We start from the raw sequence: 27,509 nt of genomic DNA, 5'->3' as shown, positions 1-27,509 counted from the left end.
AAACAGCAATTGCTTAAATAGGCTACGAATGTTTTACATTAGTAGTTTTAATGTATGTGACAAATAAATTCATTGATTAAATAGATAAAGAAGCCAATACTCCGAAGCTCAAAATTCAGGAAAGTGGCTCCGGTGTCAAGTGCACAAGAACAGTTATTTGAAAGTTAACCTGATGAATTTGTGCGTGCGCATGCGATTTCATGAAGAACCGGGACAATTGGCATTCGGTGAAAGATTCACACCAATGACTCATTATATTCGCGCGCGCCCTCTCGCCCACTGTTGCTTCGTTTTCCTGATTTACACGAGTGTCTGAAGATGGAGTTTTCAGAAATCTCCACTCTGCCCAGAGTTTGCGAAAGTAGCTGTTTTCAGTGACTGAAACCTCCGTATAGGTGTGAATGAGTGGTGCAACCGAATAAATAAATATGCGTCTTTTTTATCCGGCTACATGTAGGCTATCACTGCGCAAAGCCTCTTATGTTGAAATGGTAATAATATTTGTTAAAATAATAGTAGGCTAATTTCCACATTAATCGGTAAAATGGCACAAGGGATGTGATGGGGGGATGGCCGTTTTATAAGGGGAATGATTTGAGATTTTTATTTCAGAAGGGGGATGCCTCCCCCCACATCCCCCCTCAACTCGAGTACTGCGTATAAGGCCATATTTCACCGGACATAGGCCCTTCGATTTCCATCACTAGAGCGCGTCAAATTACTTTCGGTTTTGCCAGCATAGACACGCTTCTTTTAAATGAAGGCACAGATGTGTCAGACATCAACAAAACGGTAGAGAGTAAGTGGAGATGGGCTTGGCGAAATGAAATGGGCGATAATGGCAAGCCATTTAGTTCATGGTGCAAAAAGATGAAAATGGCAGGTGTGTGCTTTTGTGTAGTTTGCCATAAAAAAAAGTCTATGGAAGCAATGGCAGAAAACTAGATGCCTTTGGCTTCACTGCGAAGAAGCAGAAAAAGTGAACTTTCACTTTACTTTTCTTGCAAGTTCTTTCTCTTCCACTCTTTTGAAAGCATGATTCAAGTTCGACTGCACTTGCACTTTTCTCTTAGCCACTGTTGTGCATTACTAAAGTATTGTTGAAATAAATTTGCACTTTGCGCTGAAAACTTGATGTTTCATCATTTATAGGCAGTAATGACAATGGTAAAGTCTTGCCTTAGCTTTAGTCATTGTTAAAATTATGTAAATGTACTATAAGTAGGGGCCTAGGGGATAATGGACAACACGGCGTTTAAAATTTGACGCATCGCTGATGTGGTAGGGGCCAACGACATGGAGCTTTTTTTTTCAGTCAGATGATTTTTTTTTTTTTTTTGCTTTAATCCATGGAGTTCATTCAGCCTCAAGATCAATCGGGTTAATGGGGAAAGGACACTCAAAGTCCGACAGCTGCTTCAGGTTCAGCAGGCTGGAGGAGATGGTGAGAAACTCTGGGTTTGTTAAAGAAAATCTGCCAGCAAGCAACTTAGGTTCATGGAGGCAGTTACCATGGCAACTGACTCAGAGTTTGTTACCTCTCTTTCTGGAATGGAAAACCCAGAGATTCCTGCATCTCTTTGTTAACAAACTTGGAGTTTTCACTAAACACGTTTTCTCAAATAACCCTCAGGACTTGAGCATTAACTGTTTTTAGCAAGTGCAGTCTTTGGGCTCTCCAATTCAGAACATCTACAGCCATCTTTAGGTTGTCTGTGTGTTACCATCTGCAGATACCTCATGGCAAACTTCCCTTTAAGAAGTGAAAGTGTGCAGTAGCTCAGGTTTTTTTTTTTTTAAGGCACACATTTTAGAAATTTATTTTAGGAAATAATCGGCTGTCTGTGGAAAACTTACAGTAACTTGTGTTTCTATTTCCTTCACTCCAGACCGCCAGGGCGGTGCTGAAAGCACTAGTGGAAGCATCTTTGCATCCGCGCGTTTCGAGAACCGCATACAAAAGTTGTCATCTCATGACGTATGACATGCCTGCCTACATAAGGCAACATCCCATGTCATTTGGCCTCTTCTTTTTTCTCGCGTTGGAATCGCATCTCTTCTATTGGAATTCTGTGTGTGTTATCAGTTAACTGTGGGAATACCTGTGACAATCTACAGTGCAGCTCGTGACTGAAGAGGACTTCAGTGGGACTCGACTCCACGCGAGCTGTTTGGTCGCTAAGGTAACTTGGTTAACATTATTTTGAGATTGTTTGTTTTATGTATCGATAGTCACTGAATCTTGGCTGCCAAGTTTTCAGGGACGGCTATTATATCAGTCTTGTCACAAACTGTTCGGTTGCCGGCAGGTTTGTCAGTGTTGAGTGAGTTAGCGAATTGGTTGCCAATAACGTTAACGTGTACTTACAACTTTACGTGAGCATCGGTTTTCTGGTTGCTAGTAAATTGTTGTCTGTAACGGTAAAGTTGCGCTTGCGAACTCGCTAGCCTTGGTTGCCAGGCTAGCAAGCAGCGTTACACCTTGCTTCTTTTCTAAAAAAAAAAAATCGTGGGTGAGTAGACACTGAGATGGATTCAGTGAGGTGTTCCACTTGCCCCAACCTAATGGAGGTGCTGGATGCACATGATCGCTGCGCGGAGTGCCTTGGCATGCAACATCTAAGGGAGGCAATGTCTGATCCATGCCCTTCCGGTGTGTTAATGCCGCTTACTGTTAGACAGGCACGGTTGGCTGGTATAGAACGTGCGTCTAGCTAGCAGTTTTCTGCTCTCGGACTCTCAGACACAGCGTAGGCTTTCACCACCTGTGCATGCAAAACAGCGCAAAAAATCTAAGTCTTCTGAGTTGGAGCTTAAAGTGGAACTGCTCTCATCTACAGTGGAGCGTCTGCTGCCTCTGCTTGCAAGCCCCCCCCCCCCCCCCCCCCCCCCCCCCCCCCCCCCCCCACACACACACACACACAGCAGGGGCACAGGTAGGTACTGTAGAGGAACAGCCTGCACTGCCTGCCTCCTTGTCACCCGTTGGCTCATGTTCTCAGCCACCTGACCAAGAGGAAGTGATGTCTGTGGCTGCCTCAGACACCTTTTTCAGTCAGTTTTCTTCCTCGGCGCAGCCACCAAGTGAAGTCTTGCCAGGTGTTGAGCCCCGTGATTCGGGCAGTGATGTTACCTCTGGGTGATCTGGGGAGTCTGCCTCAGTGGTGGGTTCGGTGGAGGCCGCACTGAAGGCTTTCTTGCACGTTTGCAGTTGGGCACCCTGGCACCTCCTACTGGATCTGAGAACATGTTCCTGTGCCGTGTTCAGCACGCCTCTCTGGTAATTCCACAGTGTCGTGACTTTACTTCTGTGGTGGCCTCTGCCCTGGAGGCTGCTACGAAATCTGCCCATCCAGACCAGATGTCTGGCATGCTTGCGGCGATGCAGGACCCCCGTGCTGTTGGCTTGGGTAGCATGCCAGTAGTCGAATCAAGCATTGCTTCGCTCATTGTGTTTCCTGATGAAGCACTTCGGGAGCAGGTGCGTTGCCCTAATGCTGAGTGCCGCCGCACAGACGAGCTACTTTCTCATGATTACAACTCTACTGCCTTTCTTGGCAGGGTGTCTAACTCACTGGCACACATGCTTGTTATGCTGCACTCGACAATCGGCAAGACCCACTGGCAGCTGAGGTACTGGAACTTGCATTGCAGGCTATGGGTGTCGTTGCCAACCAGTGTGGCACTACCTTGGGCACCTTGCTGCAAACCCGTCGACAAGTGTGGCTGGCTCAGTCGCCTCTGCCAGAAGTATGCAGGAACAACCTGAGGCACCTCCCACTGGCACCTGGACAGGTCTTTGGGCCAGCAGCACAAGAGGCCCTTGACAAACATGTGTTTGTTACAGAGTCTTGCTCCCGTCATGTGGGCGTAGCACCCACCTTCAGAGCTCTGTCAAAGCCTTCTGCCTCACGCTTTAGGCATGTGGCCCCTAGAGCTGCACAAAGGTCTCCCCATCGACCCCAGCAGCAGGCTCCCAATCCCTCACCTCCCTCAGCCAGGCAGGGTGGCGCTCAGCCACACGAGTTTTCGCCCTTTTCAACAGACGGGTCCTCCCCCCCCCATCCTTTCCGAAAAACGTAGACAGGACCACTGACAGGTCAGGGCCAGTGGCAGGAGTTTTTACAGCCAGCCAGCTAGCGCATTGGCGCGAAATAACAACCAACCAATGGCTACTCACAACCCTCTCAGAAGGGTACCACCTGCAATTCCACCGCCGGCCACCAATGCATTCGGGTGTGAGGCAGACAGTTATAACCGATCCAAGACAGGCAGAAGCCTTGTCAAGAGAAGTTCAGTTGTTACTACAAAAAGGAGCCATAGAGATGGTCGACTCCCATTGTTCACCCAGGGGGTTTCTTTTCAGTTTATTTTCTCGTTCCAAAGAAAGACAGCGGGTTCAGGCCGATTTTAGATTTAAGAAGGTTAAACCGTTTCTTGAAGGTGTTTCCTTTTCGAATGCTACGAACAACAGATGTACTGCAAGCGGTCACAAACCAGGACTGGTTTGTGACCGTAGATCTCGAGGACGCCTATTTTCACATACCCATTGCCGCGGACCACAGGCGCTTCCTTCGTTTTTCGTTCATGGGAAAGATTTTTCAGTTCAGAGGTCTCCCCTTTGGACTTTCTCTGGCACCAAGGGTGTTCTCGAAATGCATCCAAGTGGCACTAGAACCCCTTCAGAAGGAGGGCATAAGAGTGCTCCCTTACTTGGATGCCTGGCTTCTTTGTGCGGCATCGCCTGAACAGGCCAGGGAACATGCTCACCGGTTGCTACTACACATTACGGCTCTGGGGTTCCGGGTGAACCAGAGGAATTGCAAATTGGTCCCAGTCCAGGCAACACATTTCATTGGCCTTGCCCTGGATTCGAACACTATGCTGGCCAGTCCCACGCCAGACAGAATAAGTTCAATTCTCACTGGAGTGAACCACTTTCGTGTCGGGGGAACTTGGTGTTATGTTTCTCTCCTTCAGCTGTTGGGGGAAACTCACAGTGGCCTCAGTAGTCATTCCTCTGGGTCTTCTGTGGCTAAGGGCTTTTCGGAGATGGCTTCTTCAACTGTGTCTGTGTCCAGTGCGAGACAGACACATGAGGGTGAGAATAACACGCCGTTGCATGCTCACGCTAAGACCTTGGTCCCAGGCACACTTTCTCACTCGTGGAGTTCCACTTGGTCCCCCACCGGGACGGTGGAAGGTTATCCGGACAGATGCTTCCCTCGTGGGTTGGGGTGGAGTCTGGCGTCGGCAAGGTGTGAATGGCACCTGGCCTGCTCCGTGGCGCACGTCCCACATCAACACACTGGAGTTGATGGCGGTGTTTCTGACGTTGCGCCACTTTCAGGAAGTGCTACAGGGCAAACATGTATTGGTACATACAGACAATGTGGCAACTGTTTTCTATATCAATCAGGAGGGCACAAGGTCTGTAGCTGGGCTTCAGGTGGCTCACAGTCTCCTAGTATGGGCTCAGGACAACCTCCTTTCCATAAGAGCATCTTATCTACCTGGACGCCTAAACAGTGTGGCAGATGCTCTGTTATGCAGCAAGGTGTCTCAAGGGGATTGGAAACTGCATCCAGACATGGTGGAACAGATCTGGAAAACCTATGGGAGAGCGACTGTGGACCTGTTTGCGAGCAGTCAGACAACTCATTGTCCAACATGGTTTTCCCTGGGGAAAGAAACGGCAGCGTTGGGCCAGGATGCTCAGGGTACTCTGGCTGAGGGCCATCCTTTATGCCTTTCCCCCTCTACCACTGTTGTGGAGGACTCTCTGCCATGTGCGCGATCAGTCACTGTGCTATTGATAGCTCTTCATTGGCCATCCAGGCCATGGTTCCAGCTCCTGCTGTCACTACTAGTGGGACCCCCTTGTCAGCTGCCCAACAAGCCCGACTTGCTGACGCAGATGGAGGGCAGGATTCAACACCCATGTTCTGAACGCCTGAAGCTCTGGGTGTGGCCCTTGGGGCCCCGGGGCTACTACTGGAGTGTTCAGAAGGGACCAGGAACACTGTGGTGAACGCACGTGCAGAATCTACCCGACGCTTGTATGCAGGCAAGTGGAAGGTGTTCTGTGATTGGTGTGCATAACACAACATCGCCCCCTAAGCTGCTCTGTTCCACAGACTTTAGATTTCCTGCAGCACCTTTTAGAGCTTGGCAGGGCTGCATCTACACTTAAGGTGTATGTTGCAGCACTAACAGCCCACCGTTCAGAGGTTGGAGGTGTTTCACTTGGGTCTCACCAGCTGGTGGTAGCCTTTTTGAGAGGGGAATTTCATCTTAATCCTCCTCATTTTGTGCGGAGTCTGTCATGGGATCTGAACACTGTGCTTGAATCCCTTTGCTTGCCTCCTTATGAGCCCCTGTCAGCAGCTAACATTAAGTGACTCTCTGTTAAAACGGCTTTTCTTCTTGCCGTCACGACAGCCTGGTGTGTGAGTGAGCTACATGCCCTCTCAGTGAGTATTGTTTGTCTTCGTTGGGGTCCTATGTTTGACAGTGTTTCATTGTGGTCTAACCCAGCTTTCCTCCTGAAAGTCTTTATCTCCCCAGTTTAGCAACCAGCCGATTTTGCTGACTGCTATACCGGCGGACAGGACGGACTTGTGTGCAGAGTTGTGCCCTGTCAGGGCTCTGAGGTTTTATTTTGATAGGACGGCAGCCTTTCGTACGACAGACCAATTGTTTGTTTGTTTGTTTGTTTGTTTTGGTGGTGCTCCGAGAGGAAGGCCTCTGTCCAAGCAGCGGCTTTCCCGTTGGGTTGTGGAGGCAATCACCTATGCCTATGAATCTATGGGACGTACTGTGCCCTCTCCTGTCTGCTGCCATTCGACGCGTGATCAGGCGACATCATGGGCAGCTCTCCGGGGCGTACCACTCTCTGACATTTGTGCTGCTGCAACTTGGTCCAATACATGTACATTTGCCCGGCACTACAGGCTAAATGTTGCGTCTATGCCATTGCTGTGTGCAGCTGTTCTTCCAGAAGGTGGTGATGCTCTTCTGAATTCCTCGTGACTGGGTTGGTATTCGTCTTCCACTAGTGCTTTCAGCACCGCCCTGGCGGTCTGGAGTGAAGGAATTAGAACGCTGGTTATGTTTGCGCGAGAATGATCTTGAGGCCAAATGATGTGGGATGTTGCCTTATGTAGGCAGGCACGTCATGCGTCATGAGAACAACTTTTGTATGCGGTTCTCGAAACGCGCGGATGCAAAGATGCTTCCACTAGTGCTTTCAGCACCGCCCTGGTGGTCTTCCACTTAGTCATAGAACCACGGTTACATTTGTAACCAGCGGTTCTGTCCCTGGGTTCTTTAGTGAGTGTCGCTCGGTTAATGTCTCGGACCCAGCAGTTATATCAGTGAATTCCTCATCTCTGTAATAAGAATGGATTTGTGCTCGCGTCATTTTGTTAAACAATTTATTGATGATATTTGAAGTTTTGTGTGTAATGACAAACTGATTAACAGACATTTCACATCAACGTTGTTCTTATTTACTATAGATAAAATAATTATCTTTAATTAGAATTGGAAAGAAGTCATTTGTATTAAAGTTGGGAGTCAAAAATGGTGAACATTTTACAAAGCAGGTTGTAAGAATAAAACAGGACTTTAATCCCACACAGATTTAATGTCATGTCACTGTTGGACTCTTGGTCTGTCAGTGCAGATCAACATGCTTGGGTTTACAGAAAAGTGTGTGTATGTAGGTGCTGGGTCTGGGTGAAGAATGGAGAGGTGGAGATGTTGCTAAAACTGTTGGAGGAGGACAGAAGGTTCGCTGGCTGAAGAAGGAAATGCAGAAATACAAAGATAAAAAGGACATGGTTATCCTCTTTGTGGACAGGTGGGTAGTGTGTGTGTGTGTGTGTGTGTTTCTAACCATGAATGTTTTATTCAGGACTTGTTTTCAAATAAATGACGGCGATATGACAGTTTTACAATCAAATGTGACTCAAGGCTGCATTCTGTTACTGATTCAATCACATTAATCGATGAATAATAATTACACACCCCTGACAAAGGGGTACCATTCGGTTTAAGATGGATGACGTAAAATCAAAGTGCGTTTTGGGTTCATCGGCATTTTGGAGGTAGTCTGTAGTCAGGGTCAAATTAAATAAACGAATCCTAGGGAAATGCCCCCCCCCCCCCCCCCCCCAAGGCCCCCACATGAAAGCTCACTCCAAAATTTCCTAAGTTGAATTGGTTGCCATGGAAATACAGAAAAAAATAAAAATCACAGAAATCCCCTCTAGTCACGTAACATAACTGTCAGGTTTTGTGAAAAAAAAAATCCCTAATAGTTTGAGTTATGTTCTGGAAACTAAAATGTTTACAGACTGACAGACAGACGGACAGAGCGATAGCTATATCCCCCACATTATATGCCGGGGAGATAAAAACATTTTTTAGGTTTCCTACCTGTAGTCAACTCAGAGCATTTTCTTTTCATTCATGTCCTTTTATTGGTGAAATCATCAAAAGTTTTACTGCCTTCACTGCTACCAAACAGTATAAAAGTTTTTTGCTGTTACTGGCCTGCTCACTATAACTATACCTTCAAAATGGCACCTCGGTGACGCCCTTGTTCTTTAGCCCTTGTTGTTTTATTTCTGTTTTACTGTTTGAAACTCCTCTTGTTTAGTTTTTAATCACATTTATGACTTGTGTTGAGTTCTGTGGATGTGTCAAACATGCTTTCGTCTAAACCGGGGAACAGGGGCGCTGCGCCCTCTTACTCTTGGCGTGCGCCCCCTTACCGAAATGCCGATTGAACCCCAAGTCACACTTCGGCCATGCACTTGTATGCTACTGCACAACATGCAATCTTTCTCAAAACGATCTTTTCTCTGTGAAAACATCCCAGCAACACCACGTGACAATGTGTCTGATCATCAAATACGTTATAATGACTCCAAAAATATTCCAATCATAGTAGATGCACCGTCAGACAGTGCAAAAATGATCCAAATTGGCGTTTTCCAGACCGAGGAGCCATGTTGTTCAGTTGTTTACTTGCAGGGGTGATAGCGTTCCGGTGCCGCGCCCGTGGCTGGGGAATCCAACTTTACAGTGTTTACTTTTTTAGTTTCCTTTTAAAGAAAATGATTTTGCTCTGGAATTATTTTCTTTTTCATTTTGAACAACTAACTCTACCTTATTCTAGTATAAGAAAACAACAGATTTCTCTGGTGAATGTTTAATACTTTTGTAAGTTTGATGAATTTGAATTATAAATTTCAATTTGAATCATGAGGAATTAGTATTGTGTAATTTGAATTATGAGGTATTAGAATTTGAATTAAGTGTTTGTGACAGTTTTATTTTCTTTTTCAATGTTGACAAACAATTTGTTACAGTTTCCCTCTCTGATAGCCTCAGAATGTCCCATTGTAGCCTCAATTTTTCAAAGGCTTCGCACAGCAGAAGGGGGGGGGGGGGAACCTCCCCTTCCGCACCATCCCCCCGCTTGGTCGCTTCGCTCCCTCGCCATGGTGAGCGCCCCCGTACTAAATTTTTCTAGAAAAACCCCTGAGAAACATTAACCAGGTCCTAGGTGATTCGAAACTGAAGGAAGAAAAGCATAAACAGTGTGTCAGGATCCTGCATGGATTTCCTCGAGGTTCTGTTTCCTTCCCATGGTCCAATAACATGCCATTAAGGTGATTATATACAGGGCAACTTTTTGGGTATTATTGCTGTGCAGTGGGCAACCAAGTGAGACACAGGGCAACTAATTAGGGCAACAGACAATGGGCAACAACCAATCAGATAATAGCAACTCCCAAACAAACAAACAAACAAACAAAAAAGAGCTGCCCATCACTTTTAACTTGATGCAAGAGAGCCAATGTTATCCTTACATAGCTAGCAATAACTTTCAGCTAACTATGTTAGCAAAAAAAAAAAAAACACCGCTAGTTAGCTAAAGCCCATTCAATCTCTATGGAGCGGTGGTTAGCTAACGGCAGTTTACACTTGGCTGAAAAAAAATCAATGTCTTAATTACAACTTGAGCACGTAGAAAACCAACAGACATCTACTTTTAAAGGGCTGATGACACGAACATGACTCTATGCAATTTCTTAAATAAACTATACAACATGGCAAACGTTAGATTTCTGTTATAATTACGTGAAAAGAAGCTGTTGTTACGCGAATATCCAACTTTTAATTGCACAGCGCAAGAAAACTGGGTCCGTGGCTCGCGGCCATGTTGTGACATCAGCGGGAGAACACGCTGCGGTTCACTGGCTGTTCTACTCATAGACATCCTATGGTTCTACTCTGGTTCTACTCAATGGAAATGGCGCATGAAAAAGCCGGTGAACTCTCTAGTGCTAGCTCTTCCTCTTCTGGGAGTCTAGAATTGTGTTGATCTCTTCCGAATAGAATCTATGATAGCCTACCCTCTTTACCCTTTGCCTCTCGTTGCTAGGCGGCAGTTACATGAAAGCCGCAAGCTTTCACAAGCAAATACATGACTGATATCACGCCGACTTTATGATTACATTTATGATTATCATGTAGAATCTATAGCTCTACATACCTTTTTATCTTATGTCGTTTCACAACACATGTTCTGACAGGAGGACTGTCTTTGGATCCGGCATAGCTACGAGTAGACCCCCTCCGGAATACTGGCAGTGTTGCCAGATTGGGATTTTTACTGCCCAGTTGAGCGGTTTCAAGTGCATTTTGGTGGGTTTTGAACATATTTTGGGCTGGAAAACTTCAGCAGTATCTGGCAACAGATACTGCTGACGTTTTCCAGCCCAAAATATGTTCAAAATCCACCAAAATGCACTTGAAACCGCTCAACTGGGCGGGAAAAATCCCAATCTGGCAACACTGTGTAGGCACTGCTGATGGTAGTAACATACGTTTGTGATGAACTGAACACCCAAGAGATTCTTTTAAGCTGGGAAGGGTGTCAAAACGATCCAAATCGAAGTGTTCAGAGCACAGGACGGATGTTGGTGAGGGCTCCCACTTGTCACAAGTGCGCCTGACTTGCTTCACCCACTTCGCATGCAGCTCGGGATCTCTGGGAAACTTGAATAAACTTACCCCATCCTTGTAGGTTTTAGAGCAAAAGCCGGCAACACAAAGCGAAGGCATAATAACTAATATATATATATATATATATATATATATATATATATATATATATATATATATATATATATATATTAGTGCTGTCAAAAATGTCGCGTTATTAACGCGTTAACTTGACTCAATTTTAACAGCGATAATTTTTTTATCGCGAGATTAACATGATGCCACGCCCCGCACAGCCAGAGTCCTCTGCCCTCCCCCGAAGAGCCACGGTGCTCGGCTTAGGTTTCGTTTTCCCATCGGCAGCTCCAGCCCCACTTTGCAGTGGCTGTGACAAGACGTGTTATGCTCTGCAATAAAAAAAAAACATTGGTACAACCAGTGTTTGAACTATGCCGATATTTTTGGGGGGTCCCTTTATTCCCTTGGGGGGTGGGGGTGTGTGTGCTTGCGCTTGTCTCAGTGCGCGGCTCTCCATCACGCGCTCACTTCGGATATGCAAATGCTTCCCGTTACACACGATTGCTATGTCAATAAACATCATTTTGACAATGTTTTAGAGACCCCCCAACATTTCCCAAATCATGTTTTCAAGGGATCTCATGTCTGTTTCAGGGGATCTCGGATCCCCCGAGTACCCCCGTAGTTCGAACGGTGAGCAAGCCCATTCACTTTTTTATGCTGATAAGAGAATTACAATGGTTTTTCATGTGACAAAAATGTGCGATTAAATTGCGATTAATCGCGAGTTAACTATGACAGTCGCGACATTAATTGCGATTAAATATTTTAATCGCTTGACAGCACTTATATATATATATATATATATATATATATATATATATATATATATAAAATGTATAATAATAATAATACTAATAATGACAAACTGAACACCTGTCGCATCAACAATAAACTGGTAAGTTAGGAGGAAGGTTCTTTCGCTGACGTCATATAGCTCCTCCGTCTCCTGGGTGCTGCAGCCCTGTCAAATTTGCCCAAATAGCCGTGTTTTTTATCATAACTTGTAAAATAGGCGCCTTCGTGAATTAATATATGGATCATCGGGAATTACTTTTTATGTTATAAAACATCGCCAAAGATGTCAAAAACATGTCATCAGCACTTTAAGCATTTGGTGAGGTAAATTCACCACTTGGGGTTTACACACAACTTACTGGCATAAAAAGATACAAGTTGTCCCTCTTTTTCTTCACTCCACTGCCATTGAGACGCTGCCATCTTTGTTGAAAATTTCCGAAGCTCTCAGGTGGCCATGTGATACGCTGCTAGCACTCTGATTGGATGATCTTAAAAAGTTGCCCAAAACGATCAAAATTGTTCAGATAGAAATTATGTTGCCCAATCTCAATGGGAAAGTGTCGAAGCGCAATTGCCTGGCAACAGTGCCCGGCAACATTGCCCAAAACGTTGCCCCATGTATCATCACCTTTAGGTGGTTACTCTACATTGCCCCTAGTATAAGTGTGTGAATGTGTCCTGCCTTGAGCCCAGTATTCCTGGTATTGGCTTCAGATTCACTGTGACCCTAAATAGGATAAAGCGTTTACTGAACATGAATAAATGAAAGTACGGAGTTATACACGATGCACATAAAATATCATTAAGGTCACCAGTAAGTTTGCATACTGCTCTGTAGATGGTACTCTGAGCAGCTGAAGATGGTAATTGCAGTGATGTTGATGAAGTTTGTTTCCACAGTTATGATGTCATTCTGGCGGCTGGTCCTGACGAGCTGCTGATGAAGTTTTCTCGCTTTAACCATCGTGTTGTTTTCTCTGCTGAGGGATTCTGCTGGCCCGATCAGCGCCTTGCTCCCAAATATCCTACAGTACACACTGGCAAACGCTACCTCAACTCTGGAGGTGTGTCTTAGTGCTAATACCTTTACTGTCATAATATTTTGTACGTTATAAAATCTGCATTATTTTTTATTATTATTATTGTTAGTAGTAGTAGTAGTAGTAGTAATATTAGTCATTATTAGGTTGTTTCACTGCTCACCACAAATCAAAAAGAGTTGGGACGGTACGGAAAATGCAAATAAAAAAAGAAAGCAATTTATTTCTAAACTTAGTTTGACTTGTTTTTCATTGCAGGCAGCATGAACCCAATATATTACATATTTTGTCTGGTCAACTTCATTTCATTTGTTAATATACATCCATTCCAAAAAAAGGGGGGGATGGAGCCAATTTAGGGCTAGTAATGAGGTAAAATAATTTTTTTTTAATGATGTGATTTGAAACAGGGGAGTGTAATCATGATTTGGTATAAAATCAGTATCCAGGAAAGGCCTAGTCTCTGAGGAGCAAAGATGGACCGAGGATCTCCAGTATATCGTCAAATGCATGAGAAAATTATTGGAATGTCTAAAAACAGTGGTCCTCAAAGAAAGCTACGAAGGGATTTCAATATTTCAGTTACTATGGTGTATAATATCATTAAACGATTCAAGGAATCTGGAGGAATTTCAACGTGGAAAGGGCAAAGGCAAAAGACTGCACTGTGCCAAGAACTGTTTTGTCATCTGTAGCTGATGTAGCTAACCACATGGGCTTGGAATTACTTTGGCAAACCTTTGTTGAGCACTACAATATGGAGTTACGTCTACAAATGCCAGTTAAATCTTTACTGCACAAAAAGAAGCCTTATGTTAACTCCGTCCAGAAGTGCTGTTGACTTCTCTGGGCTTGGAGGCATCTGGGATGGACCATCACGCAATGGAAACTTGTATTGTGGTCAGATGAATCAGTATTCCAGGTTTTGTTTTTTGTTTTTGGTAAGAAATGGACACTGTGCGCTCTGGACCCAAGACAAAAAGGACCATCCAGATTGTTACCAGCAACAAGTCCAAAAGCCAGGGTCTGTTATGGTGTGGGGTTGTGTGTCAGTGCCCTTAGCAAAGGTATCTTAAATTTCTGTGATGGCAGCATTAATGCAGAAAAGTACATTGAGATTTTGGAGCAACATATGCTGCCTTCAAGATGACAGCTTTTCCAGGGATATTTCAACAAGTCAATGCAAAACCACATTCTGCACGCATTACAAAGGCATGGCTGTGGAAGAAGAGGGCGCCTGTCCCCTCTGTCCCCAATAGAGAATGTGTGGCAAATTTTGAAATGAAAAAATGACGACAGCGATGACGACCCCATACTGTTGCACACCTTAAGACCTGTTTGCAGGAAGAATGGAACAAAATAACACCTAAAACGTTTCATCACTTGGTGTCTTCAGTCCCTAAACATCTTTTAAGTGTTGTGAGAAGGAATGGAAACATGATCAAGTCCCAATTCTTTTTGAAATGTATTACAAGAATCAAAATTGAAATAAGTGTTTATTTAAAAAAAATAATAAATTCATGAGGTAAAATAATGTTCTGCTGTATTGTTTTGAGTGCAATAGAAGTCAAAGATTATTTATAAATCATTGTTTTCAGTTTTAATTTCAGTTTCTCGGGTGGGAGATCCCCCCGCTGGTTTTCAGTTGTTCTTTATGATACACACAGAGTAAACACTCTGTAATGTGTGTGTGTGTGTGTGTGTGTGTGTGTGTGTGTGTGTGTGTGTGTGTAGGTTTTATTGGTTATGCTCCAGAGATCTATGCTATAGTTCAGCATTGGAAACAGAAAGATAACGATGATGACCAGCTATACTACACACGCATCTACTTGGACAAGGAGCAGAGGGTGAGGGTGTGTGTGTGTGTGTGGTGTGCAGGGGTGAAAGTAACTTTTATTTCTTGCCGGTACTATTATTTTGAGTCATAGTGCGCGTGCCGAAAAATACACCTAATTATTTATTATTGTCTACTTGTCAAGCATTCACTAGGACTTCTTATCACTCAGTAGTACTAGTATAGTACTTTTTTTTAATCACACTCACTCTTTCATCCACCTGTATCAGTTTTTGATTATAAATAAATTGCAAACGCATCATTTCAACAACACAATCATTTTAATAACATTTTTTAGCTGAACAGTTGAAAACTAACTTTTCATTTTGGACATTGGACACAGAACAGAAAAGTGAAAGTTTTTAGGTAGAACACTTAAAATAAATTCCAAAGAGGCGTGAACGTTTGAGAAAGTGTGTGCGTTCTACAGTAAGTGCGTGTGTTCTCAGTGCGCGTGCCATGCATTGGTAGCCTAGTTCCTCTGCTCGCTCCAACCAGACAGTAATCTAGAGTCTTTGCCCCAACTTCCACTCGATTTATGAATTCCGATCAAAGTCATTTTTAAATAGCCTATCATGAAACATGTTTCTTTATATGCCTTTTTATTTGGGAGACTTTGCAACTAACGTCTGTCTGCTAAAACACTTTTGATTACCAGCTGCGCACATTATAGCACAAGATCTGGTTAAGCCGTACGCGCGCTGTAGCTCGCTCGTTGTTTGTCCAGCGAAACAGTGCACACATAATAGAATATTGAAACATCAGCATATGTTTCTGTATATGTTGTTTTTATTTGGGAGACTTTGCAACAAATGTCTGTCTACTAAAACACTTTGGATGCCAGCTGCGCACGTTGGCACAAGATGGTTAAGCAGTGGCTACGCGCACTATCTTGCATGTTGTCTGTCGAGTGAAACACGGAAGGAATTCACGTCAGACATAATTCAGAGACAGGTCAGAACGAGTTATATGCAATGTATATTGAGGGAAATGTGTTGCTTTTGGTAAATTGACATTAGCAGGTGTGTTGCTATGCTGAAAGTGCCTTTTTAGGGCCCGAGCCCTATAGGGCGAAGGCCCTATTGTTCTTGTAAGAGTTCACTATTATTAGGGCCCGAGCCCTATGGGCGAAGGCCCTATTGTTCTTGTAAGAGTTCACTATTATTATTCTTCCGTCTTCTTTATTTTTCTCCGCTGTTGGGCCATTTTCGGGGCACTTGCCATGGGCGAAAACGCACAAAATTTGGCACCAGTTCCGAGAATTGCCACCGCTACTCAGACCCAAAAGCCCAAACTTGGCCGGGGCTCAGGGCCTCTTTAGCGCCCCCTAAGTCGTTGTGATTTTGGTCTCCCGCATTAAGGTGCCTGGTTGCCATGTAGTTAGGAGTAGTGGCATGCCATTTGGTACGCATATGTATCTCACTAAACCGGACAAAAATGTAATGCCAATGCATTAGCCACGCCCAACAGGAAGAGAGGTAATTTCACTTTTGTGCGAAATGCATGGCCACGAAGATGGCGCAACTCCTCCTAGACCGTTCATAGGAATGTCACCAAAATTGATACACATCGTCTACAGACATGGCTGACAAAAGTTACTAAATACGTTTCACCTAGGATTAACCGTTCAGAAGTTATACGTCAATCAATTTTCGATGCAAAATTTTACATGCTTAAAAATTCATAACAAATCTTCTGATTGCTCAAAACTGCTCATACTTCACAGGCAAATCTCTCATTGGGCTTCTGACATGTTACCCACTTTCTGAGATATTTCGCCACTGGGGGCGCTATTTTTGGGCAAAAATTCCAATCTTTCCTCAATTTTGGTCAAACTTCACGGCCACCCTCTTACTACCTCCCATGTCATGTATACCACGTTTTGGAAATTTTCGTCCATGGGGGGCGCTGTTTTTGGCCGACGCAATTGCTCCAAAACGGGTTTTTGGTAAATAATTCCATAATGCTTTTCCTTCACACCACTTCCTTGTGATAGTACGTTGCTGTTGTAGACACTTCTTTTTCCAACTCATAATCGCTCATGTACAGCATAGCGCCACCTACTGACATGGGAAAAACCAAAAAATTTATTCTTCAAAAATCTATATCTCATCTTCTATTTACTCAATTGTCATCAAACTTCATACGCTAACTCTTCATAGCTCACCTGACGTCTATGCCAAATTTTGTGCACTTTCGCCCCTGGGGGTGCTGGTTATGGCAAAAATGATATTGCAGCTTCTGATTTGTCAAACTTGCCACGCAAACTCTTTACAAGGCCCTTATTGGGGCGCTTGCCATGGTCGACAACGCACGAAATTTGGCTCCTTTTTCTTAGACTGCCACCGCTACTGAGAACCAGAAGCCCAGATCCAGGCGGGCCTCAGGGCCTCTATAGCGCCCCCTAACTCGTTGTGATTTTGGCCTCCCGCATTAAGGTGCCTGGTTGCCATGTAGTTTGTAGTAGTGGCATGCCATTTGGTACGCATATGTGTCTCACTAAGCCGGACAAAAATGTCATGCCAATGCATTAGCCACGCCCAACAGGAAGTGAGGTAATTTCACTTTTGTGCGAAATGCATGGCCACGAAGACGGCGCAACTCCTCCTAGACCGTTCATAGGAATGTCACCAAAATTGATACACATCATCTACAGACATGGCTGACAAAAGTTACTAAATAGGTTTCACGTAGCATAAACCGTTCAGAAGTTATATGTCAATCAATTTTCGATGCAACATTTTACATGCTTAAAAATTCATAACAAATCTTCTACTTGCTCAAAACTGCTCATACTTCACACGCAGATCACTCATTGGGCTTCTGACATGTTACCCACTTTCTGTGATATTTCGCCACTGGGGGCGCTTTTTTTGGGCAAAAATTCCAGTCTTTCCTCAAATTTGGTCAAACTTCACGGCCACCCTCTTCCTACCTCCCATGTCATGTATACCACATTTTGGGAATTTTCGTCCATGGGGGGCGCTGTTTTTGGCCGACGCAATTGCTCCAAAACGGGTTTTTGGTAAATAATTCCATAATGCTTTTCCTTCACACCACTACCTTGTGCTAGTGCGTTGCTGTTGTAGACAATTATTTTTCCATCTCATAATCGCTCATGTACAGCATAGCGCCACCTACTGACATGGGAAAAACCAAAAATTTTATTCTTCAAAAATCTATATCTCATCTTCTATTTACTCAATTGTCATCAAACTTCATACGCAAACTCTTCATAGCTCACCTGACATGTTCGCCTAATTTTGTGCACTTTCGCCCCTGGGGGTGCTGGTTATGGCAAAAATGATATTGCAGCTTCTGATTTGTCAAACTTAGCAAGCAAACTCTTTACAAGACCCTTATTAGGCCGCTATTATTATTAGGGCCCGAGCACCGTACAGTGCGAGACCCTATCGTTGCCATGTGTCCAATTCTGTTCTTTGTTGCCATTGCGGGAGTAATGTCTCTTGCCGAAGAAGCTGTGGAAGGTTTTTCGCGGGGACGCATGCCCCCGCCCCCCTTGGCCGCTGGCGCGAGGGCCCGTCGAGGCCGCTTGCGGCTTTAATTATTCTTCTTCTTTATTTTTCTCCGCTGTTGGGCCATTTTCGGGGCGCTTGCCATGGGCGAAAACGCGCGAAATTTGGCGCCACTTCCGAGAATTGCCACCGCTACTCAGAACCAAAAGCCCACACTTGGCCGGGGCTCAGGGCCTCTATAGCGCCCCCTAAGTCGTTGTGATTTTGGCCTCCCGCATTAAGGTGCCTGGTTGCCATATAGTTTGTAGTAGTGGCATGCCATTTGGTATGCATATGTATTTCACTAAGCCGGACAAAAATGTAATGCCAATGCATTAGCCACGCCCAACAGGAAGTGAGGTAATTTCACTTTTGTGCGAAATGCATGGCCACGAAGACGGCGCAACTCCTCCTAGACCGTTCATAGGAATGTCACCAAAATTGATACACATCATCTACAGACATGGCTGACAAAAGTTACTAAATACGTTTCACGTAGCATTAACCGTTCAGAAGTTATACGTCAATCAATTTTCACTTCAAAATTTTACATGCTAAAAAATTCATAACAAATCTTCTAATTGCTCAACACTGCTCATACTTCACAGGCTAATCACTCATTGGGCTTCTGACATGTTACCCAATTTCTGTGATATTTCGCCACTGGGGGCGCTATTTTTGGGCAAAAAATCCAATCTTTCCTCAAATTTGGTCAAACTTCGCGGCCACCCTCTTACTACCTCCCATGTCATATATACCACATTTTGGGAATTTTCGTCCATGGGGGGCGCTGTTTTTGGCCTACGCAATTTCTCCAAAACGGGTTTTTGGTTAATTATTCCATAATGCTTTCCCTTTACACCACTACCTTGTGATAGTGCGTTGCTGTTGTGGACACTTATTTTTCCATCTCATAATCACTCATGTACAGCATAGCGCCACCTACTGACATGGGAAAAACCAAAAAATTTATTCTTCAAAAATCTATATCTCATCTTCTGTTTACTCAATTGTCATCAAACTTCATACGCAAACTCTTCATAGCTCACCTGACATGTACGCCAAATTTTGTGCACTTTCGCCCCTGGGGGTGCGGGTTATGGCAGAAATGATATTGCAGCTTCTGATTTGTCAAACTTGGCAAGCAAACTCTTTACAAGACCCTTTTTGGGGCGCTTGCCATGGTCGACATCGCACGAAATTTTGCTCCTTTTTCTTAGACTCCCACCGCTACTGAGAACCAGAAGCCCAGATCCAGGCGGGCCTCAGGGCCTCTATAGCGCCCCCTAACTCATTGTGATTTTGGCCTCCCGCATTAAGGTGCCTGGTTGCCATGTAGTTTGTAGTAGTGGCATGCCATTTGGTACGCATATGTATCTCACTAAGCCGGACAAAAATGTAATGCCAATGCATTAGCCACGCCCAACAGGAAGTAAGGTAATTTCACTTTTGTGCGAAATGCATGGCCACGAAAACGGCGCAACTCCTCCTAGACCGTTCATAGGAATGTCACCAAAATTGACAGACATCATCTACCGACATGGCTGACAAAAGTTCCTAAATACGTTTCACGTAGAATAAACCATTCAGAAGTTATACGTCAATCAATTTTCACTGCAAAATTTTACATGCTTAAAAATTCATAACATATCTTCAAATTGCTCAAAACTGCTCATACTTCACACGCAAATCACTCATTGGGCATCTGACATGTTACCCAATTTCTGTGATATTTCGCCACTGGGGGCGCTATTTTTGGGCAAAAAATCCAATCTTTCCTCAAATTTGGTCAAACTTCACGGCCACCCTCTTACTACCTCCCATGTCATGTACACCTCATTTTGGGAATTTTCGTCCATGGGGGGCGCTGTTTTTGGCCAACGCAATTGCTCCAAAACAGGTTTTTGGTAAATAATTCCATAATGCTTCTCCTTCACACCACTACCTTGTGATAGTGCGTTGCTGTTGTGGACACTTATTTTTCCAACTCATAATCGCTCATGTGCAGCATAGCGCCACCTACTGACATGGGAGAAACCAAAAAATTTATTCTTCAAAAATCAATATCTCATCTTCTATTTTCTCAATCTTGATCAAACTTTATACGCACACTCTTAACAGGTCACCTGACATATGTGCCAAATTTTGTGAACTTTTGCCACTGGGGGCGCTGTTTTCAGGCAACAATTTATATCTCGGCTTCTGATTGGTCAAACTTGATCAAACTTTACACAACAACTCTTCATAGGTCCCTTGACATGTATACCAAATTTGGTGAACTTTCACCACTGGGGGCGCTCATTGCGCTGTAGCAGTTGCAGGAGAGGTGTTTACAATCATGAGGCACCAGGAGTATGTTGTTTTGGTTGCCTTAAACACACATGACTTGTGGGGAATGGGTAGGCAGTCGGGAGCAAGTGTTGTAGCATAGCGCCACCTACTGACATGGGAGAAACCAAAAAATTTATTCTTCAAAAATCAATATCTCATCTTCTATTTTCTCAATCTTGATCAAACTTGATACGCACACTCTTAACAGGTCACCTGACATATGTGCCAAATTTTGTGAACTTTTGCCACTGGGGGCGCTGTTTTCAGGCAACAATTTATATCTCGGCTTCTGATTGGTCAAACTTGATCAAACTTTACAAAACAACTCTTCATAGGTCCCTTGACATGTATACCAAATTTGGTGAACTTTCACCACTGGGGGCGCTCATTGCGCTGTAGCAGTTGCAGGAGAGGTGTTTACAATCATGAGGCTCCAGGAGTATGTTGTTTTGGTTGCCTTAAACACACATGACTTGTGGGGAATGGGTAGGCAGTCGGGAGCAAGTGTTGTAGCATAGCGCCACCTACTGACATGGGAGAAACCAAAAAATTTATTCTTCAAAAATCATTATCTCATCTTCTATTTTCTCAATCTTGATCAAACTTGATACGCACTCTCTTAACAGGTCACCTGACATATGTGCCTAATTTTGTGAACTTTTGCCATTGTGGGCGCTGTTTTCAGGCAACAATTTATATCTCGGCTTCTGATTGGTCAAACTTGATCAAACTTTACAAAACAACTCTTCATAGGTCCCTTGACATGTATACCAAATTTGGTGAACTTTCACCACTGGGGGCGCTCATTGCGCTGTAGCAGTTGCAGGAGAGGTGTTTACAATCATGAGGCTCCAGGAGTATGTTGTTTTGGTTGCCTTAAACACACATGACTTGTGGACCACTGGGGGCGCTCATTGCACTGTCGCAGTTGCAGGAGAGGTGTTTACAATCATGAGGCACCAGGAGTATGTTGTTTTGGTTGCCTTAAACACACATGACTTGTGGGGAATGGGTAGGCAGTCGGGAGCAAGTGTTGTAGCGTTACATACAGACTAATAGATGTCTAACAGAAGACAATCCTATGTAGCTATAGCTTGGTGACTGATGAAGTTAATACATTAATTCGGTTGGGAAGCCATGGCATAAAATGTTCTGTCCATGACAACATCTCAGCGCACCGTGTACTCTGTGTCCAATTCTGTGCTTTGTCACCATTGTGGGAGTAATGTCTCTTGCCAAAGAAGCTGTGGAAGGTATTTCGCGGGGACGCATGCCCCCGCCCCCCTTGGCCGCTGGCGCGAGGGCCCGTCGAGGCCGCTTGCGGCTTTAATTATTCTTCTTCTTTATTTTTCTCCGCTGTTGGGCCATTTTCGGGGCGCTTGCCATGGGCGAAAACGCGCGAAATTTGGCGCCACTTCTGAGAATTGCGACCGCTACTCAGAACCAAAAGCCCGCACTTGGCCGGGGCTCAGGGCCTCTATAGCGCCCCCTAAGTCGTTGTGATTTTGGCCTCCCGCATTAAGGTGCCTGGTTGCCATATAGTTTGTAGTAGTGGCATGCCATTTGGTACGCATATGTATCTCACTAAGCCGGACAAAAATGTAATGCCAATGCATTAGCCACGCCCAACAGGAAGTGAGGTAATTTCACTTTTGTGTGAAATGCATGGCCACGAAGATGGCGCAACTCCTCCTAGACCGTTCATAGGAATGTCACCAAAATTGATACACATCATCTACAGACATGGCTGACAAAAGTTACTAAATACGTTTCACGTAGGATAAACCGTTCAAAAGTTATACGTCAATCAATTTTCGATGCAAAATTTTACATGCTTAAAAATTCATAACAAATCTTCTGATTGCTCAAAACTGCTCATACTTCACACGCAAATCACTCATTGGGCTTCTGACATGTTACCCAATATCTGTGATATTTCGCCACTGGGGGCGCTATTTTTGGGCAAAAAATCCAATCTTTCCTCAAATTTGGTCAAACTTCACGGCCACCCTCTTACTACCTCCCATGTCATGTATACCACATTTTGGGAATTTTCGTCCATGGGGGGCGCTGTTTTTGGCCGACGCAATTGCTCCAAAACGGGTTTTTGGTAAATAATTCCATAATGCTTTTCCTTCACACCACTACCTTGTGATAGTATGTTGCTGTTGTAGACGCTTATTTTTCCAACTCATAATCGCTCATGTACAGCATAGCGCCACCTTTTGACATGGGAAAAACCAAAAAATTTATTCTTCAAAAATCTATATCTCATCTTCTATTTACTCAATTGTCATCAAACTTCATCCGCAAACTCTTCATAGCTCACCTGACATGTACGCCAAATTTCGTGCACTTTCGCCCCTGGGGGTGCTGGTTATGGCAGAAATGATATTGCAGCTTCTGATTTGTCAAACTTGGCAAGCAAACTCTTTACAAGACCCTTATTGGGGCGCTTGCCATGGTCGACAACGCACGAAATTTGGCTCCTTTTTCTTAGACTGCCACCGCTACTGAGAACCAGACGCCCAGATCCAGGCGGGCCTCAGGGCCTCTATAGCGCCCCCTAACTCGTTGTGATTTTGGCCTCCCGCATTAAGGTGCCTGGTTGCCATGTAGTTTGTAGTAGTGGCATGCCATTTGGTACGCATATGTATCTCACTAAGCCGGACAAAAATGTAATGCCAATGCATTAGCCACGCCCAACAGGAAGTGAGGTAATTTCACTTTTGTGCGAAATGCATGGCCACGAAGACGGCGCAACTCCTCCTAGACCGTTCATAGGAATGTCACCAAAATTGATACACATCATCTACAGACATGGCTGCCAAAAGGTATTTAATACGTTTCACGTAGCATAAACCGTTCAGAAGTTATACGTCAATCAATTTTCAATGCAAAATTTTACATGCTTAACAATTCATAACAAATCTTCTAATTGCTCAAAACTGCTCATACTTCACACGCAAATCCCTCATTGGGCTTCTGACATGTTACCCAATTTCTGTGATATTTCGCCACTGGGGGCGCTATTTTTGGGCAAAAAATCCAATCTTTCCTCTTTTCCTTCACACCACTACCTTGTGATAGTACGTTGCTGTTGTAGACACTTATTTTTCCAACTCATAATCACTCATGTACAGCATAGCGCCACCTACTGACATGGGAAAAAACCAAAATATTTATTCTTGAAAAATCTATATCTCATCTTCTATTTACTCACTTGTCATCAAACTTCATACGCAAACTCTGCATAGTTCACCTGACATATACGCCAAATTTTGTGCACTTTCGCCCCTGGGGGTGCTGGTTATGGCAAAAATGATATTGCAGCTTCTGATTTGTCAAACTTGGCAAGCAAACTCTTTACAAGACCCTTATTGGGGCGCTTGCCATGGTCGACAACGCACGAGATTTGGCTCCTTTTTCTTAGACTGCCACCGCTAATGAGAACCAGAAGCCCAGATCCAGGCGGGCCTCAGGGCCTCTTTAGCGCCCCCTAACGTGTTGTGATTTTTGCCTCTCGCATTAAGGTGCCTGCTTGGCATATAGTTTCTAGTTATTATTATTATTATTAGGGCCCGAGCACCGTCCAGTGCAAGACCCTATTGTTTTTGAAGGACTATTATTATTATTTTTATTATTAGGCCCCGAGCACCGTACAGTGCAAGACCCTATTGTTGCCATGTGTCCAATTCTGTGCTTTGTCGCCATTGTGGGAGTAATGTCTCTTGCCGAGGAAGCTGTGGAAGGTCTTTCGCGGGGACGCATGCCCCCGCCCCCCTTGGCCGCTGGCGCGAGGGCCCGTCGAGGCCGCTTGCGGCTTTAATTATTCTTCCGTCTTCTTCTTCTTCTTCTTCTTCTTCTTCTTTATTTTTCTCCGCTGTTGGGCCATTTTCGGGGCGCTTGCCATGGGCGAAAACGCACGAAATTTGGCGCCAGTTCCGAGAATTGCCACCGCTACTCAGAACCAAAAGCCCAAACTTGGCCGGGGCTCAGGGCCTCTATAGCGCCCCCTAAGTCATTGTTATTTTGGTCTCCCGCATTAAGGTGCCTGGTTGCCATGTAGTTTGTAGTAGTGGCATGCCATTTGGTACGCATATGTATCTCACTAAGCCGGACAAAAATGTAATGCCAATGCGTTAGCCACGCCCAACAGGAAGTGAGGTAATTTCACTTTTGTGCGAAATGCATGGCCACGAAGACGGCGCAACTCCTCCTAGACCGTTCATAGGAATGTCACCAAAATTGATACACATCATCTACAGACATGGCTGACAAAAGTTACTAAATACGTTTCACGTAGCATAAACCGTTCAGAAGTTATACGTCAATCAATTTTCGATGCAAAATTTTACATGCTTAAAAATTCATAACAAATCTTCTAGTTGCTCAAAACTGCTCATACTTCACACGTACATCACTCATTGGGCTTCTGACATGTTACCCAAATTCTGTGATATTTCGCCACTGGGGGCGCTATTTTTGGGCAAAAAATCCAATCTTTCCTCAAATTTGGTCAAACTTCACGGCCACCCTCTTACTACCTCCCATGTCATGTATACCACATTTTGGGAATTTTCGTCCATGGGGGGCGCTGTTTTTGGCCGACGCAATTGCTCCAAAACGGGTTTTTGGTAAATTGTTCCATAATGCTTTCCCTTCACACCACTACCTTGTGATAGTACGTTGCTGTTGTAGACACTTATTTTTCCAACTCATAATCGCTCATGTACAGCATAGCGCCACCTACTGACATGGGAAAAACCAAAAAATTTATTCTTCAAAAATCTATATCTCATCTTCTATTTACTCAATTGTCATCAAACTTCATACGCAAACTCTTCATAGCTCGCCTGACATATACGCCAAATTTTGTGCACTTTCGCCCCTGGGGGTGCTGGTTATGGCAAAAATTATATTGCAGCTTCTGATTTGTCAAACTTGGCAAGCAAACTCTTTACAAGACCCTTTTTGGGGCGCTTGCCATGGTCGACAACGCACGAAATTTGGCTCCTTTTTCTTAGACTGCCACCGCTACCGAGAACCAGACGCCCAGATCCAGGCGGGCCTCAGGGCCTCTTTAGCGCCCCCTAAGTCGTTGTGATTTTGGCCTCCCGCATAAAGGTGCCTGGTTGCCATGTAGTTTGTAGTAGTGGCATGCCATTTGGTACGCATATGTATCTCACTAAGCCGGACAAAAATGTAATGCCAATGCATTAGCCACGCCCAACAGGAAGTGAGGTAATTTCACTTTTGTGCGAAATGCATGGCCACGAAGACGGCGCAACTCCTCCTAGGCCGTTCATAGGAATGTCACCAAAATTGATAGACATCATCTACAGCCATGGCTGACAAAAGTTCCTAAATACGTTTCATGTAGGATAAGCCGTTCAGAAGTTATACGTCAATCAATTTTCAATGCAAAATTTTACATGCTTAAAAATTCATAACACATCTTCTAATTGCTCAAAACTGCTCATACTTCACACGCAAATCACTCATTGGGCTTCTGACATGCTACCCAAATTCTGTGATATTTCGCCACTGGGGGCGCTATTTTTGGGCAAAAAATCCAATCTTTCCTCAAATTTGGTCAAACTTCACGGCCACCCTCTTCCTACCTCCCATGTCATGTATACCCCATTTTGGGAATTTTCATCCATGGGGGGCGCTGTTTTTGGCCGACGCAATTGCTCCAAAACGGGTTTTTGGTAAATAATTCCTTAATGCTTTTCCTTCACACCACTACCTTGTGATCATACGTTGCTGTTGTAGACACTTATTTTTCCAACTCATAATCGCTCATGTACAGCATAGCGCCACCTACTGACATGGGAAAAAACAAAATATTTTTTCTTCAAAAATCAATATCTCATCTTCTATTTACTCAATCTTGATCAAACTTGATACGCACACTCTTAACAGGTCACCTGACATATCTCCCAAATTTTGTAAACTTTTGCCACTGGGGGCGCTGTTTTCAGGCAACATTTTATATCTCGGCTTCTGATTGGTCAAACTTGATCAAACTTGACACAACAACTCTTCATAGGTCCCTTGACATGTATACCAAATTTGGTGAACTTTCACCACTGGGGGCGCTCATTGCGCTGTATCAGTTGCAGGAGAGGTGTTTACAATCATGAGGCACCAGGTGTATGTTGTTTTGGTTGCCTTAAACACACATGACTTGTGGGGAATGGGTAGGCAGTCGGGAGCAAGTGTTGTAGCGTTACATACAGACTAATAGATGTCTAACAGAAGACAATCCTATGTAGCTGTCGCTTGGTGACTGATGAGGTAAATACATTAATTTGGTTGGGAAACCATGGCATAAAATTTTCTGTCCATGACAACATCTCAGCGCACCGTGTACTCTGTGTCCGATTCTGTGCTTTGTCGCCATTGTGGGAGTAATGTCTCTTGCCGAAGAAGCTGTGGAAGGTATTTCGCGGGGACGCATGCCCCCGCCCCCCTTGGCCGCTGGCGCGAGGGCCCGTCGAGGCCGCTTGCGGCTTTAATTTTTTTTTTCTCCCCAGAGACTGTGTGTGTATGTGTGTGTGTGTGTGTATGTATGTGTGTGTGTGTATATATATATATATATATATATATATATATATATATATATATAGTGTGTGTGTGTGTGTGTGTGTATATATATATATATATATATATATATATATATATATATATATATGGTATGGCCAAATCTTTTAGTGGTACACCGGACCGGCCAGGACTGGCTTACTTTCACCCCTGGTGGTGTGTGTGTGTTGGGGATGTGGAAGTTGGTCATTATAGTGTGGGTGTGTGTGTGCACGTGTTGGGTGGGCAAAGTTAAATTTGTGCAATGTGTACACTGCAAAAAACTGAACTAAATTTGAG

General features: G+C 44.2%; 1 protein-coding gene across 2 annotated transcripts in view; it reads left to right on the top strand.

Annotated features, from left to right (window-relative positions):
• Window positions 1-27,509, top strand: part of plod3 (procollagen-lysine, 2-oxoglutarate 5-dioxygenase 3) — a 66,054-nt gene that overhangs the window by 25,306 nt on the left and 13,239 nt on the right. Inside the window, exons 2-5 of one of the 2 annotated variants that reach the window (XM_060937888.1) lie at window positions 1,890-2,183; window positions 7,728-7,864; window positions 12,802-12,965; window positions 14,676-14,788. In XM_060937888.1, the coding sequence (XP_060793871.1) occupies window positions 7,815-7,864; window positions 12,802-12,965; window positions 14,676-14,788 (327 nt within the window). In that variant the 5' untranslated portion in view covers window positions 1,890-2,183; window positions 7,728-7,814. The remainder of the gene's footprint in view (window positions 1-1,889; window positions 2,184-7,727; window positions 7,865-12,801; window positions 12,966-14,675; window positions 14,789-27,509) is intronic. The other variant, XM_060937887.1, reaches the window with a different exon arrangement.

The sequence above is a fragment of the Neoarius graeffei genome, chromosome 13 (genome assembly GCF_027579695.1).
Source record: "Neoarius graeffei isolate fNeoGra1 chromosome 13, fNeoGra1.pri, whole genome shotgun sequence".
Taxonomy (NCBI): domain Eukaryota; kingdom Metazoa; phylum Chordata; class Actinopteri; order Siluriformes; family Ariidae; genus Neoarius; species Neoarius graeffei.
This window is presented reverse-complemented; position numbering and strand designations above follow the sequence as displayed.